Below are 16435 nucleotides of genomic sequence, written 5' to 3' on the forward strand. Positions count from 1 at the left end.
GTGGCAGTTGTTCAGCTGGATATAAGTGATAGGCTCCTGTAACCCCTGGAAGAATTTCCTCTTTACGTTCCGTGTCCAATCCTTAACGTGCGATGAAACATTCTTAAGCCTGCATTTGAAATTTAATACAAGACTTGTGAATTCGTGCTTCATGTTCTAAACCAGTGATTTTCAACCAGTGGAAATTCCCCCTAGTGAGGAATTTGATAATTAAAAGGGAGGAATTGTGCAAGGGAATGTTGCACATGTACTTCGCCTTGAAGATAGCAATGATTAGCAAAAATTTCCACAAAAACTTTATAAGATACGCTTCAATCTGAAATGTAATGTTCAATTCAACAACTTCGCAATGTTTGAAGGACTTTCGTCAGTGAATGATGACGGAACAAACGACGAAACAGTACAGAAACCATAAAAAAGAAGATTGTACAGTATTTGTCAAGACTTTTTAAAACAAGTTAAACTTGAAACATATTTTCCTTATATCATAGAATAAGTTCTGGACATGGTTTAAAATCCCTGTGATGCGATTGTATGGAATATCCCTTCCGACTGGCAGTGACGAATGTTTCGGATGAATTTCAAATCAAACTCATCGATCTCCAAATGATCGATTCTCATCCTGATATGCGGAAAAAGCATTACGAGTGTTGTTGTCTTTTGCGTAGTATTTTTGTGAATCTGGATTTCCTACAATGCTGCTGATGGGAACAAAACAGAGTGGATATCGTAGATAACATAAGGTGTGCTTCTCTACAACGCTCTCAAGAACTAGGATTTCGGCGGAAAATGTTCTGGCGCAGGTACCATACTGACTTGACAGACTCTATATGCATTTTTGTAATCAGGTACAAGTATCAAATCAAATTTATTGCGAATAGAGCTTGAGCTTGAGCTTGGGTAGACTGTACAATTCGTAGTTGCTCTCCGTGATTGACCTGAACCAACCAAATTGTACAAAGAACACACAGAATGACGCTTGGGACTAGCAAATCTTTCTCGTTGCACAATTTTCGGTGATTTGCAAATCAAATTTATTGCGAATAGAACTTGAAAACCGTTTGTATACTTTTATTATTTATTTTTTCTTCAGAAGTACTGAAAGGGGGGAAGCAATGGGATTAATTTTCGTAAAGGGGGGAATGGAGCAAAAACGATTGAAAACCACTGTTCTAAACAAAGTGTTAATATTGCAATGATTCAATGAATAACTGTCATTGAAATCATCGGTCCATAACGTTGTTGTAGGCTCATTTATTTATTCCCATGGAAGGTCAGTACCTCGCTTGCAACAACAAATGCAAACGGCTTAACATAAAATAAACTGTTCAGTTCTTATTTAAATATAAATAAAAATATTTGGTGTCCGTTCCTCACGATTTAACTCGAGAAAGAAGCAACGGATTTAAACATTCAGTATCAGGTTTGATGCGTGTTACTCTGCGTGTAATCTCTGTGCGAACTTGAGTGTTCGAAATTATTGAAATCAAAATATCAATTGGACAGGGACGAAGTTCGCCGTTATTTAATACTTTTAAATCCAGTTGCGCTCGTTTGAAATGTAGAGCTGTCGTATGTCAAAATATAAATAAAAATACAAATCGCTCTCTCGGTAGCCATTCGGTCGCAATTTTGTGCGCATTGTATTTAACGAATTTTTCATGAAATTTGATTATTCGATTTGATATATTTGACAAACCATCAGTTTGGACGACTGTTTACATACTCTAGAAGAGGTGAACAGATATTTTGTTTAATCTCAGTAAATAACTCGGATAGAAATTACTTTGATGTTTGGGAGTGAAGTGGTCAGTGGTGGATAACGACTCACAATTTTATGTTTACTAAAGCTGATGTACCTCATCACATTCTGCTCTTGAAGGGGCCCTTTTTGTGGTTTTGACCCTGGAAAATATGCCACACCAACTAAATGAAGCATCATTTTGTAAAATGTTATGTTTTTTTACGCCAAAAATATGTTCGATTTTTCTACTTTTTTTCTAATGATGAAATATGTACTTTGTTATTTTTTTTATAGTAAAAACCGTGTGCCGCAAAAACCGATATTTCAGCGGTCTTCCATAAACTCAGTCATGATATCTTATAGCAGAACTCGAACGTCACGGTTTTTCTTGTGCGTCACTCGACTGGTTCGACTGGTCGTTCGATGTCTATCGGGATTGGATACTATATCGGAACCATTCTCAGTTACATCGAGTGTCCTTTCTTGCATGCATTACAAATAAATGAACTAATTCCGGAGGGATTAAATCGACGAAATGGATGAAATCATACCATGCGGAAAATTTAATTCATTAGATAATTTTTTGCCTTTCAACCTTTTGTTTCAATTCAGTCATGTCTTAAAAATTATTCCCAACTTATCTTTAATATTAAAGATTTTGTTGCATTTCAACTCATTTGTTTTCTTTGTGTGTATTGTAATATATGAGCTGAGCGTGTTTTGAATTCAAATGTCTGACAACTGTGCAGAATTAAAAGAATCTGACAGCATTCCTTTTGGGCCCTTTTTTAGCACTATTTTGATCGAGGCTCTGGCAACCCTACCCCAACCAACACAAATCGAGCGTATGCAGCATAAAGCAGGGTTCGGGCTCAGGGGTCACGTATTGTTTATTGTTTGGATGTTTGGATTCAATATTGATGCATATATGTTCAACATCTGATTACAAAAAATGAATTTGGGAAAAAAATTATTGAATTATTTTGCATCGATTTCAAAAATGTGACAAAAACAGGATTTTTATAATGCTTTACAAGATCTGATGCATTTCTGCAAATATTACAGTAAGTTCTAATATTTGCAGACAAGTTTTTAGCCTAGCATATTTCCTACACATTTGTGAACGTTACATATTGATACGTTTAGCCGATTTTTCAAAGTTTCAAAGTCTAAAATTAGTCTGCAAACATTAGAACTCATTGCAATATTTTTAGAATGACAGCAGTTTTGTAAAGCACTATAAAATTCTTGTTTTTGGGCACTTTTTTAAATCGATGCAAAAAAAATCAATTTTTTTTTTCGTTAAAGTAATACATTATCCTCGTGTATAACATATTGGAGTTTTCAAAACTGCCTTTCGATTTGTCGTGCAATTATTACTTGTTGAATTATTCATCATCAAATACGAAGAGGCAATTTTTCATTCAAATTGAACTATCTCTGTATAGAAAGGTCCTACAGGAACTTTCTAGGAACCAAAATTACAGCATGTCAAAAATCCCTTAAAATTTCCGAATTCGCACTCTGTTCTTGTATTTTTTTTCGACTGTACATTCAGACAGTTTCTAAAGGTGGAATTCGACTTATTTAACATGACACATGCTACAAGTTAAATGTAAACAACAATGGATATAATACTTTTTTACCTCAGCCACTACACAGTAGTGTGCGATTGCGCACTGCTCCAACATATGTCTTGATGTCATTGTTTTTATAATCAATAATTTTGTTGTTCCATTATTATGGTGAATTATGATAATCGTCAATAAATGACGTAGTTGCCCCAGTGTTGTCAAACATGTCGTGTTTCACATGTCGCACCGATCCGCAAGCCATTGGATAAGGCCAACATCGCTCAACAAGACCAATTATGTCGTAAAATGATACACTCCAATAAGCAAGAAGCATTGACTTGTAGCATACATCAAATTGAATAGGTGGAATCCCGCCTTATAAGCCATGTGCTCAAAAACAAATAAATTTGGTGGAATAAAGAAAAATAAATAAAATATTACAAAACTGTCTGTTTTTCGCCGACAAATGGCAGAAGTTCTCTACGGGTAGAATTCCGAAATTCACCGGCGAAAGGTTATAGATAATAATAACCAACATGATCAAAATTGAATTCCAATAAAGAAAAATTTCCTTAAAACGTTGAACAAGGAACCGCGGATACTTTTAAAATAACCCATAGTATGGGATAGATCATTTGAAGGTTTATCCTTGAACCAGGCGTGATTTGAGCGCTGATATTACTTATGAGCAATTCCTCGCCAAATGGGCCAAAAACCAAAAAAAACCCGATCTTCTCTGATTTTTTTTTGAAACTTGGTTCTTATAATGCAAACAACCTAGAACTTCAATTACGACCGATTTTTGAAAAAGGCGTATTCGAAATCATTGATATTTCTTTCAAAAAATCGTAACTCAAGATCCAGATGTCTGACTCAAATATGATGCTGGACAAAGTTGTTAATAAACCAATGAGCTACTAGGGAAAAATAACATTTGAAATATACTGTTGAAAAACCTTGGTCAAAATTTGAATTTAATATTGAAAAAAATCTCAAAACACCGAAAACCTTCACACCTCTTTTATGCACTGTCCATGTTTTAAGCAAAAAAATGGAAAAATTTCCTGTCTAACGGTATACAATATAACATATACCGCAACAGCGATTTTGCGCAATATGCGTTTAAAATCTCTTAATGAATCCTTACATGCCTCATTTTCAATTTCGTAGACTGACCCCTCTATGAAGAAATCAAAGTCGTAGTCCTACGTCAAAATTTAATTGAAAACCCCGATTTCTTTTACTCCCCCTTTGGGTGATTTTTCGGTTTTCAAAAAACTCAAACTTTGACCGCTGTGCGACACTAGTAAATAAAGTTCGATTGAGCTGATATTTTGTATAGGGTAGTTTCTCGTGGGAATCACTATTTTTAATCAAGTCCAGTTCGATAATTCGAGATGGCTATTTTCATTGGCGCTCTAATATATAGATCTTTTATTGGAAAGCTCGTCTAATTTAACAAAGTTAGTATCTCGAGAACGGTTAGTCCTAAGATAAAACATTGCATATAGTTTTTCATGTAGAATTGCATGTAGATTCTATCATTCATATTACTTTTCATAAAATTTATGAAATTTCAATACTTTGTAAAATCCTACAAAGTATTAAAATTTCATAAATTTTCAAAAATTCATATCTCTATTTTGGAGAGTCCGACACGGCACCACTGTACGTCAAACTTTGTTAAGTTAGAAGAGCTTTTCAATAAAACATACAAAAAGATATCGAAGAGGGGAGTATGTTTTGAGATATAAAATGTTTAATATTAAATTTAATTTTTGAGTAAAATTACTAAACAGTGTTTTTTAAATTTTATTGACGTGAGATTACGTCTAACCGAAATATATGGGAGGTAAAATGAAAACCTAAACACAGAACATGCAGGAAAAAATTAAATATTTCGAATGCTTATAACCCGAACATTTCTTAATATATCGGGAAGATGTTTGCATCAATTGATAGGGAATATTTCTACTTATCTATCACAATTAATAAAATGTTATTTTTCCTGAGATAAGCAATTGAATAACTGTAAAATGTCAAGCGCTATCTCAACGCTCTAACTGTCCCGTTTTGATTGGCCTGATTTACGTTTTCCCCAACACAGACTTCAAGCCAAGGTACCTGGTGAAATTGGCATTGCAAAAACATGCAAGTTAGCGGAACGAGGATTTCGTTGTACTCATGCGCGATAGTCCATGTGTTAGAGGAAATCTTCATTAACTTTTAGATACATCTAATGCATGATATGAGGAACTGATTTTGGTATAATTACACATGGAGCAATTCCTGCACTTCTATTCTTCATTAATATTGGTTCCATATAAACACAAACAAGCGCTTGATTTTTCAATCGTATCAATCTTCAAGTCATAGCCTAGTCATAAACAGTAAAAACACATCTGCAATTTATACACTGACCTCTGCTTTTAAACATTGCATCAACCGGGGCGATAAAGACCATACCATTCGGCAAAGTAGATCTATTTCCCTGCAATATAATGATAACAAATGTAGCATTGCCTTTCGTGTTGCAACGATTGTTTTGATCGAGTAGTTTATTATATTCGTCCGCTAAAATTAATAAACAATGTGCTACTATCGGTATCCATTAACTGAATGGTTATTGCTCATGGATGATACCCGGTGTTTCTAAAATATGTCTAAAGTATATGATTATACACGCGTAATCTAGCAGATCTCAGAATAGAGAAAAAAAAGTGTTTCTGGGCAAACAGAAGACTTCTCATTGTCACTTCCGTCAACGGCAAAGTAATTAAGGTAATAAAGTTGCGAATCGGAGCTTCAACTGTATTTGAACGTGTCTGAAATATTGGGGGTCCGATCAGGCAGCTTGAAAATTTCAATCTCCCAGAACTTGTCTGGTTTCTCGTAAAAAATTTGTCGACATTGTCGAAATAGTCGAAGTTTTTGCTCTTAAAATAATTTTGCAAGAACCCGATAAGTGTCAATCCAAAGGTGCAATATCTGGTTAGTATAGCAAGATATCACGTCCCAGCCACACTCCAAATACTTTTGTCAAGTTGTCGAAAAGACACGACGTTTAACGTTGTCCTGGTGGGAAATGACACCTGTAACATTGCACTATGGTCCAGGAGGTGCATTTAAGTGGAAATTAGCATCTAGAGCTCGACAGTGATTCTCTAGACAAAAACTGTCTTCGACAAAGTTGTTACTTATAATAGAGCGCTCATTTTTATGTTATCAAAAATAGGGTGACCAAAATTGTCGATGAAATGAAAAATCTAACTTTCTTATCTTTATAGATAGAGGTAAACATAGTTCGACAATATTGTAGCCCTGGTTGTTTTAAGTAACTTTGTGGAACAATATTTCTTCCTATCTCTTCAAATAACCGATATAGCGCTTTTTCTCTAGGTTGAGTTAGGGTTACCATGAAAAAAAAAGTTTTTTTGCTCTAACTTTTATATGTAAAATTCTACATCAAAACTGTCTTCGAATGACTTTTAGAGCTTTCCAACCCACGCATTTTACGGTGCATAACTTGTATGTATTTTAATTCTACTCAAAGTTATTGATGTTTTTTCCCCGAAAACATGACCTTTTCATTAGCTAGTCGTTCTTTTTGGGGCAAACATAATAAAAAATTATTTATATCATATTAAAGAGCACATTTGATAAGGTGTAACTTTCAAAAGAGTGTTATTTTTTGTATTTGAGTAAATTAAATTTGAAATTATGAGTTTTTGCATATAAATGAACAAGTTGCAAATTTCTGGCACTCAAAACACATATATCTTGGTATTTTTTTCGTAATAATTGTATAACGTCTTCTATATTTCGTCCACCGAAAACAAAAACAAAAATGTGTCTTCTTTTAACCTCCATGTTGAGTGGCTATAAGACTGAACTGAAGTGATGCTGCTTTAAAGTCTACGCTTACTATATGCATTTAAAAATTGCAACTTTTTCATTTATATGCAAAAATTCAAAATTTCAAATTTAATTTACTCAAATACAAAAAATAACACTCTTTTGAAAGTTTCACCTTATGTAGAGTCAAATGTGCTCTTCAAAATGCTATCAATAATTTGTTATTATGTTTGCCCCAAAAAGAGTGCTCTGTAATTCCTTTCTTCCTTAAGATAAGCCTAAAGTATGAAGACCACTACTTTTGTTCTGTTATTATTCTGTTGTAAATTTCTAGTATATCTACTAAACCTTAACTTTATCCTCTTTTTTGTGCAGGTCTCCAACCCATTGAGAGATGTCACTTCTATGCTGCGACAATCCACTTAATTTAATAGCACTCGTAGTGACTGTATTGGCAATATTCCTGTCGTTATTCAAATACTATCTGTACGTTACATGCGGAAAAATTACCACCAGTGTAAGTGATAACCTTATTGATAAGAGCAAAAAAAGTTTGTGTTAATGTGTGAACAACTTTCCATATCTTTCTGTTCCTCACAGAGAAACATGGAGGGCAAAACTGTTATAATCACCGGAGCCAATTCGGGCATTGGCAAGTAAACTGCCCGAGATTTGGCGAAAAGAGGTGCTCGAATTATCATGGCTTGTCGGAACATGGAGACCGCCAAACAAGCCCGTGGTATGTAAAATGACATCATCTCGTGGTGGTGATTGGTGATGATTGGTGGTGATTGGTGGTGATTGGGGTTATTGGTGATGGCAAAATCGTTGTCATATCATAGCATACTAATGGATTACAACATGGTTTTTACTAGTATAAATCGGGAGGTCACTCCATCTGTTGTTCGCCTTTGACAGAGAACCTGATTTTTGTACAGCACGAATAAACTACTATTAGGATGATCTGCGACGGAAACTAATTCAAGCTTGTTCAATTTTCCCGCACTTTCGCGTGCTTCCCCACACCTTTTCTCTCCACAGATGAAATCGCCAAAGAATCTGGAAACGACGCCGTTGTTGTGAAGAAGCTAGACCTCAGTTCGCAGGCTTCGGTTCGGGAGTTTGCCGCCGATGTGCTGCAGTCGGAGAGTAAATTGGATGTGTTGATTCACAACGCAGGTTTCGCTGAGACGTTCAAGAAAACCCAAAGTGTCGATGGGATCGAGTTTACCATGGCCACTAACCACTACGGACCGTTTTTGTTGACGCATCTGCTGATTGATTTGCTGAAGAAATCAGCCCCGAGCCGAATTGTTATTGTAGCTTCCGAGCTTTACCGTTTGGCTTCGATCGATTTGAATAATCTTAATCCTGTGAACAGTTTGCCCGGTTATCTTTACTATGTGTCGAAAGCTGCCAACGTAATGTTCACCCGGGAGCTGGCCCGCCGTCTAGAGGGAACCACTGTCACCGCTAATTGTCTCCACCCGGGAATGATCGACTCCGGAATCTGGCGCAACGTTCCCTTTCCACTGACCATCCCTATGAGTTTGATCAAGATGTTCTTTAAGACTAACGCCGAGGGATCCCAGACCAGCTTGTATCTGGCTTGCTCACCGGAAGTCGAAGGCATCAGTGGACTGTACTTTAGAGACTGCAAGCAAGCAGGACTCACGACTGGTATCAGTGATATGGAGAAGGCCAAAAAACTTTGGGAGGAATCGGTCAAGATGGTGAAGCTCACCGAGAAGGATCCCAAGATATGAAGTTGAAGTGATGCAATGCGATTATGGGGCCGTCCACATCGAAGGAGTTGAATTTTGTCTCGAATAAAACTCGAATTCCGCTCATACCATTTGGAAAAACATTGTCATAAGTTTTAAACCTCTCATTTTATCACAATTACCATTCATTTGCGGGTTCTATGAACTTTCCAATTTGCCTATGCTTTGAGGAGGTGTGTGCTAAATTATTGTTTACTACTCAAAGATATTGTTGAGAAAAAGTTGACTGCAAAGGTTCAATTTATTTTCGAAAGGCACTAAAGAACGTACTAATTGAAATATTTTTAAAAGCAAGCTGCTTGTGTTTTGGTTTTAAATTAACCTTTTTGGTGAATATATAGCATATCAGTAAGTACCGGAGAATAATGTTGTTGAATATACTATCTGTATTGAAGCATTACCATCAGAAAATTTTATAACCTTGGTTTTTATTTTTTTTTAATTAAGAAGTTGGAATAAAGTACGACCTGGCGAATGCCTTTTTTTGTAAGCGTAATGTAGTTCTATATCTATGTACCTAGAATTTAATTGTTTGGCATTTTAGAACCACTACACAAAAAATTTGCCTATATATATATATATATATATATATATATATATATGTATATAATTATATATATATATATATATATATATATATATATATATATATATATATATATATATATATATATATATATATATAAACAAGGTTTTTGATGACCATGCTCATCCGATTCTTATGACTGATTGATTGTGTTGAGGTTCATTGACCACCATTACCACACACAAAGACTAAGCTCTCCGCTGACAGACTCGACTGTCTGTTCGGATGATGTGAAGGTGAAAAGATGAAGTCTTATGTAGAGTGGTGTCGTTCATATATTGTTTTGTGACGTAGAATTATGCAGTCACGTTTTGTAGTTCGAAATACAATTTTAGCTTTACAGTGATTTACCTCTTATTGAACATCACGCTAATTGGACAGACCTGTAATGTGAAACGAATAATTGGACATATGATTCTCTAATTGGACTTTTCTGTAAACTTTTTTTGTGCAAGTTTCTACAACACGATAAATTTTAGAAGTGTTTATAACCATTTTCCAACCATTTTACTAGATTTTCTACTTGCACACTTTTCTAATGGTTATTTGTTAGATTTTCAATGATTTTCTTGTTTTGACTTGTTTTTCACATTGTGTTGTGTTTGTTGTTATGTCCAATTACAGGTCACAATCGGTCCTAATGCGACACTGAGTGGTGCCTCGGTATGTTAAGAACAAACTAATTATTCTTTCACGAAGTTATATCTCTGCGCTATATCTCACGCTGTGGTCATATCTCTGCGCTAGTCGTTCCTCATTTCGACACTTTCAATCGTCATGGGTAAGAGTCGTTAGAAGTTGGGTTCCATATGATTTAACCCACAAACAAGAAGACATCGGAAAGAAACATTTTTCTGGTTAGGAACAAAAGAAAGTCATTTCGGCATAGCATCGTGACCGGAGATGAAAAGTGGATATATTTTGAGAATACCAAGCGTAAAAAAACCCCAGTTAACCGACCAGATCACTCTTGAAAACTGGTGAAACTGTTAATAGTACACGCTACCGAAAACGAACGATCGAATTGAACCATGCTCTGTCCCAAAAAAACTACCGGAATATTAGAAAAGGCAACACAAAGTGATTTTTCGTGATGACAATGCTCTGTCACACCATGCCAGACAGGGTCCAGCTACTTAATCGGGATCTACTACCGTATTCATTCATCAGATTTGGCTTCTTAAGATTCTCTTTGTTTTCACTAAGGGACACGCACTCGCTGAGCAGCACTTTAACATCTTACGAAAATGTGTAAAATACAATAACTGATTTGGCTCGTAAAACAAAGATTTTTTTGGCGAGATATATAAAAATTGCATGAAAGGTGGCAAAATTTTCAACTTCCAATGCACAATGGTCCAGGAGATGTGGAAATTAACATTCAGAGCTTGACAGTTATTCTCTAGACAAAAACAGTCTTAGACAAAGTTGTTACTCATAACAGAGCGCTCGTTTTTATGTCGTCAAAAATAGAGTGACCAAAATCGTTGATGAAATAAAAAATCTAACTTTCTTATCTTCATAGATAGAGGTAAACATAGTTCGACAATGTTGTAGCTCCAATTATTTGAGACTTTTTTGTAGAACAAATTTTTTCTTTATCTCTTGAAATAACCGATATAGCGCCTTTTTTTCTAAGTTACGTTAGGGTCACCATGAAAAAAACTGTTTTTGCTCTAACTTTTATATTTCAAATTTTATATGCAAACTGTCTTCGAAAGACTCTTAGAGCTTACTAATACAAATATTTTTCGATGCAGAACTTGTCAATATCTCAATTTTACTCAAAGTTATTGATATTTATTCCCAAAAAACATGCTCTTTTCCTTTGTTTGTCATTCTTTCTGGGGCAAACATAAAAAATGTTTGTTGACGGAATTTGAAAGAACAGATTTCACTCTATATAATACGCGATTTTCGAAACTATGTTATTTTTTGTGTTTCAGTAAATTAAAATTGAAATCATGAGTTTTCGGATGAAAACCCGTCAATAAGCAGGATTAAGAACATGACATGTATCGCAAAATGTTGGTATTGATAAGCTCTAAAAGTCGTACGAAGACCATTTTGATATACAATTTTAAATATAAAAGTTAGAGTAAAAGAACCAGTTTTTCATAGTTACCCTGATGCAACTGAGATAAAAGGCGCTAAAAACAACTTTGTGGGAGATATTTATTATTTAGACAAAAACTGTCTTAGACAAAGTTGTTACATATGATAGAGCGCTCATTTTTATTCAGTAATAGGGTGACCAAAATCGTCGATGAAATGAAAAATCTAACTTTCTTATCTTTATAGATACGGATACGATATAGATACGATAAACATAGTTCAACAATGTTGTAGCCCCAGTTACTTTAAACAACTTTGTAGAACAATTTTTTTTTCTATCTTTTAAAATAATCGATTTCTAAGTTGCATTAGGGTGACCATGAAGAAACGTGTTTTTTTCTGCTTTAACTTTTATATTTAAAATTCTAAATCAAAACTGTCTTCGTACGACTTTTAGAGCTTATTGATACCAACATTTTGCGATGCAGAACTTGTCTATATCTTTTTTTTCCAAAATATATATTTTTATTAAGGCTCATATGGCGTCAACTTAACGGGACCGGGAGTTCAATATTTCGACAATGTTTGCCTTATAACTATCGGCCTTATTCTGCGTGGCGTGTGAGGTGAGATGACAATTGTCACTTATGTCACGCGATTCCACCAGGCGTATGCCGTGAGAAATCTCACTTGAATGAACTCTCACTTTATTCCCGCTCTCAAATATACGTGACGATTGTCACATGAACTGGGATTTCTAGGTGACAATCGTCGACATGTCTTGAGGTGTCGACAGTGCATGAAAACAAATGAAAAATTGAAGAGGAATAATAAGTGTTTTTTGGGTCGTATAGAATCGATAGTAATGGTATTATATGTATCAATAAATTCAATTTATCTTCAATTTTCACAGTACGAGAGACAAATTGCAAGTAGTTTGTTTTTTTTGTTGTGAAAGCGGTAGTGAGTCTGTTATTCCTCAATTGGACGAATAAGCACACCGAAATTATTTTCATTTCATGAAATCTATTTATTTTCTCTAAAATGTATCTATCACATGGATCTTGTGTTTCATCTATCTATCCGCGAGTCATCGTCACCGAACTGCATATCCATTTCAGAAGCCGTGGTATATGCCCGAGCCGGAGCCAGAGCAACAATTTAACACTGAGAGTGCAGAGAGCAGCAGCAACTACGACCAAAACAAACAAAAATGCTAAACTTTACAGGATGCAATCAACTGTTTCACCAAATCTAAATCAAATACCTGCAAATTCGGCAGAATGTCCTGATACACTAACAACAGGCCAGGTTAAATCAGATCTATAGATACGGTACTGACTGCAGCAAAACAAATATCTGACCTCTCTGAGCGAAACAAATAAAATTCTGGGATGCCAGATGTTTTTTCTCAAATATATGCGATAAAAATTTGAAATATTTGTAAATATGTGCTAATGTCTGACATACTGACCAGCTTCGTTTATCATATGGAATCAATAATGTTTTGTCACTATTTTAAATAGCCTGCAGCAGGAATAAAAGGTTGTGATAAAAGTTAAATGTCTGCAAATTCGTGAACACATGTGCGAATGTGGCATCTTTGATCAGATTTGGCAACCAGCAGAATGAACGCCTTGTCACTTGCTGTTCATCCTCTCACATACATCAAATGAACCTCTCACGGCATCCGAAACGACTGTAGGAATAGAGTGAGGAGAGTTGCGTGATGGTGATGTGACAATTGTCATCTCACCTCACACGCCGCGTAGAATCAGGCCGTATGTTAGTAATATGTAACCGATTACTCGCGGTTGGCTCGAGGTTAGTATTACAAGTGTTTTCGTAATTGTGATGTTGCTGTCTCGATTGCTCTGTACCTGTGCCCGACACGGGATACTTCCTTTTGGGATGCAGCTGACCATTAATCAGCAACGCCCCCTAGTCTGTACCCCATATCTAGCGTGGTGCGTCTTCTCGACTCGAGGAATCCAGGATAGAATGGTCACTAGCCGGCGCAAACATCAGCTCGTGTAGAGTTGTCATGAGCGGTACAACCTTTGGCTCTTGTTGAATGATCAGTGGACTGCACAACCTTTTGTATGTATTGCCGCGACTAAGTAAAAGTTTATAGATCGGATAGGAGGGATATGAAACAGGGACACAACGAAGGAAACATCATTAAACGTTGACATCGGCGTTTCTGAGGAACATGTATAGATGAAGCAGAAGATCAGGATCACAGCTACCTAAGATATCCCGGACGGGGATATCCGATTGTCTGCCTTTTGCTCTCAGTGCTCTAGAGAGCTGAGAGCGAGCAGCATGGAACCGGATACACGACCAGACAATATGCTCGATGTCGTGGTAGCCATCACCACAATCACAAAGATTGTTTGCTGCGAGCCCAATGCGATAGAGATGCGCGTTTAGGTTGTAGTGATTGGGCATAAGCCGAGATATCACGCGAATGAAATCACGACGTACATTCAATCCCTTAAACAAAGCTTTCGTCGAAACCTTAGGGATAATCGTGTGTAACGTGTGTGTGTGTAGACATCTGTAGGATAATTCTGTGAATCGAAGAGTAAGCGGGGGTACTACTGCCAAGACTTCGAGACTCATCGTATGTGTCGAATGCAAACACCTCATTGCTATACGCAAGCAACGATATTGTATTCTCTCCAGCTTGAGAATATCAATCCTGACAGCTGATCGGAAGCAAAAACTGCCATATTATAACACTGATAATATCGTTGTTTTGTACAACTGAATGAGGTCTCCTGGATGGGCGCCCCACCATGTTCCGGTTATTGTTTGGAGAAAATTGATTCTTTGCTGGCATTTCTGTTTCAAATACGCAATGTGTATTCCCCAGGTACATTTAGAGTCAAAATATACTCCAAGGTATTTGAAAAACATCGAGTGCCTGATCGCTTTACCGGATAGGTGAGGCTGGAATTGGGCGGGTTCGTTTCACAGAGGGAAAATACATCACAGTTAGAACTATGAACAAACAATTTAAATTGATCTAGTTTAGGGATGATGCTTCTGCAATTCCACTGTATTACAGTGGTCAAATCCTTGACCTCTTGCACTGAATCAGGCATCGAGGGAAATGAACGCTGCTAAAAAACCAAATTTTTTTAGTAGAAGTAATATTTCTTTTCCTGACGGCACCCTGCGATGTACCGGAACTTCCTGCATTGGGAGCGTCAGCAACAGGCTCGTCGTTCTGCAGAATGGAGTAGGGATTGTCCTGATTCGTTGGTACGGAACTCTTAAGCATTTCTGCATAAGTCCGCTTGGAACGTTCCTTTAAGGAACGCTTGATTTTCTCCCCTCGTTGTTTGTACACCGGGCATTGGATAAGATCATGAGGAGTCCCGCCGCAATGAAGACACTTGTGCTCTTTCGCGCAAGGATTCTCATCATGGCTGTCTCCACAATCTGCGCAACGTTTTTTATTGCAACAATAGGCGGCCGTGTGACCGAGTTGCATACATTGGTTGCATTTCATTACCCGGGGTACAAACAACCGAACAGGTAAACGAAGTGCACCTATTGCAACGTAGTTTGGAAGGGCGGAACCCTCAAAAGTCACACGAAAAGAGTTTGTCCGATTGAGAACCCTCTTGTCATTTTTTTGTGACACAGATTTCAGTCGATCGCATGCAAGAATCTTCACAGTTTTTAGTGAAGAGTTCTTGAAGCGACCGACACCATCGATAATCTCTTTTCGAGTCAAACCCTTTTCGGTTATTACGCCGTCTATTTCGACGTTGCAACAGGGCACGTATACGCGATACTCAATCGCAAAGAGGTCGCAGCGCGTGATTTCGTTCGCTTGGGTCCTGCTTGATACGACAACTCGTAGTTTGTCTGGCCCCATCCGTGTAATCTCGGTAACTGCAGAAAACTTCTGAGTAAAGGTGAAAACAGAATGCCGCGTTGTGCGTTGCTTCTCATCAGCTGTCATTGCTTGCGTTTTGTACTAAAACATTTGCCCGACGCAGTCTGTTGATTTGCAGTCACAATCTAGCATTCGTGTCACCGCTTTTAATGTAAACAAAAACAAACCGGTTTCCTCTGTCATTTTTGATCTGTCCATGCGACAAAAAATCCATGGAATACCAGATCACCTACGCTCCAATGTTATTCCGTCGATATTTTCGGAAAAATATGGGAAAGTTGGATCTGATAAAATGTTCTTTACTGACGGTTCATACATAAACGGGTCCACTGGCTTCGGCATCTTCAATGAAAATTCCAGTGCCTCTTTCAAACTCAAAGATCCTTGTTCCGTGTATGTCGCAGAAATGGGTGCGATATACTATGCTCTAGGGATCATTGAAACACTGCCCATCGACCATTATTTTATTTTTTCAGACAGTCTCAGCTCAATAGAGGCAATCCGCTCAATGAAAGTTGATAAACGCTCATCTTATTTCCTAACAAGAATAAGACATCTATTGAGTGTTTTGGTTGAAAAATTATTCAAGATTACCTTAGCATGGGTTCCCTCTCATTGCTCGATTCCGGGGAATGAGAAAGCGGACTCGCTAGCTAAGGTGGGCGCTTCAGAAGGCACACTTTTTGAAAGGCAAATTGCCTATAATGAATTTTTTCACATTCCTCGTCAGGACACACTCGTTAGTTGGCAGCGCATGTGGAGTGAAGATGAGTTCGGTCGTTGGTTACACACGATTATCCCTAAGGTCTCGACGAGTGCATGGTTTAAGGGATTGAATGTAGGTCGTGATTTCATTCGCGTGATATCTCGGCTTATGTCCAATCACTACAACCTAAACGCGCATCTCTATCGCATTGGGCTCGC

At 37.0% G+C, this 16435-nt stretch overlaps 1 protein-coding gene across 2 annotated transcripts in view; it reads left to right on the plus strand.

The window, feature by feature from the left end:
• The window catches only part of LOC129768392 (retinol dehydrogenase 14), an 86066-nt gene that overhangs the window by 47719 nt on the left and 21912 nt on the right, over window positions 1–16435 (plus strand). Inside the window, exons 2-4 of one of the 2 annotated variants that reach the window (XM_055770026.1) lie at window positions 7549–7690; window positions 7774–7912; window positions 8215–9040. In XM_055770026.1, coding sequence (XP_055626001.1) covers window positions 7873–7912; window positions 8215–8939 — 765 coding nt within the window. In that variant the 5' untranslated portion in view covers window positions 7549–7690; window positions 7774–7872 and the 3' untranslated portion in view covers window positions 8940–9040. Of the gene's footprint in view, window positions 1–7548; window positions 7691–7773; window positions 7913–8214; window positions 9041–16435 lie in introns of those variants that run through there. The other variant, XM_055770025.1, reaches the window with a different exon arrangement.

Source organism: Toxorhynchites rutilus, chromosome 2, assembly GCF_029784135.1.
Source record: "Toxorhynchites rutilus septentrionalis strain SRP chromosome 2, ASM2978413v1, whole genome shotgun sequence".
In the NCBI taxonomy this organism is placed as follows: domain Eukaryota; kingdom Metazoa; phylum Arthropoda; class Insecta; order Diptera; family Culicidae; genus Toxorhynchites; species Toxorhynchites rutilus.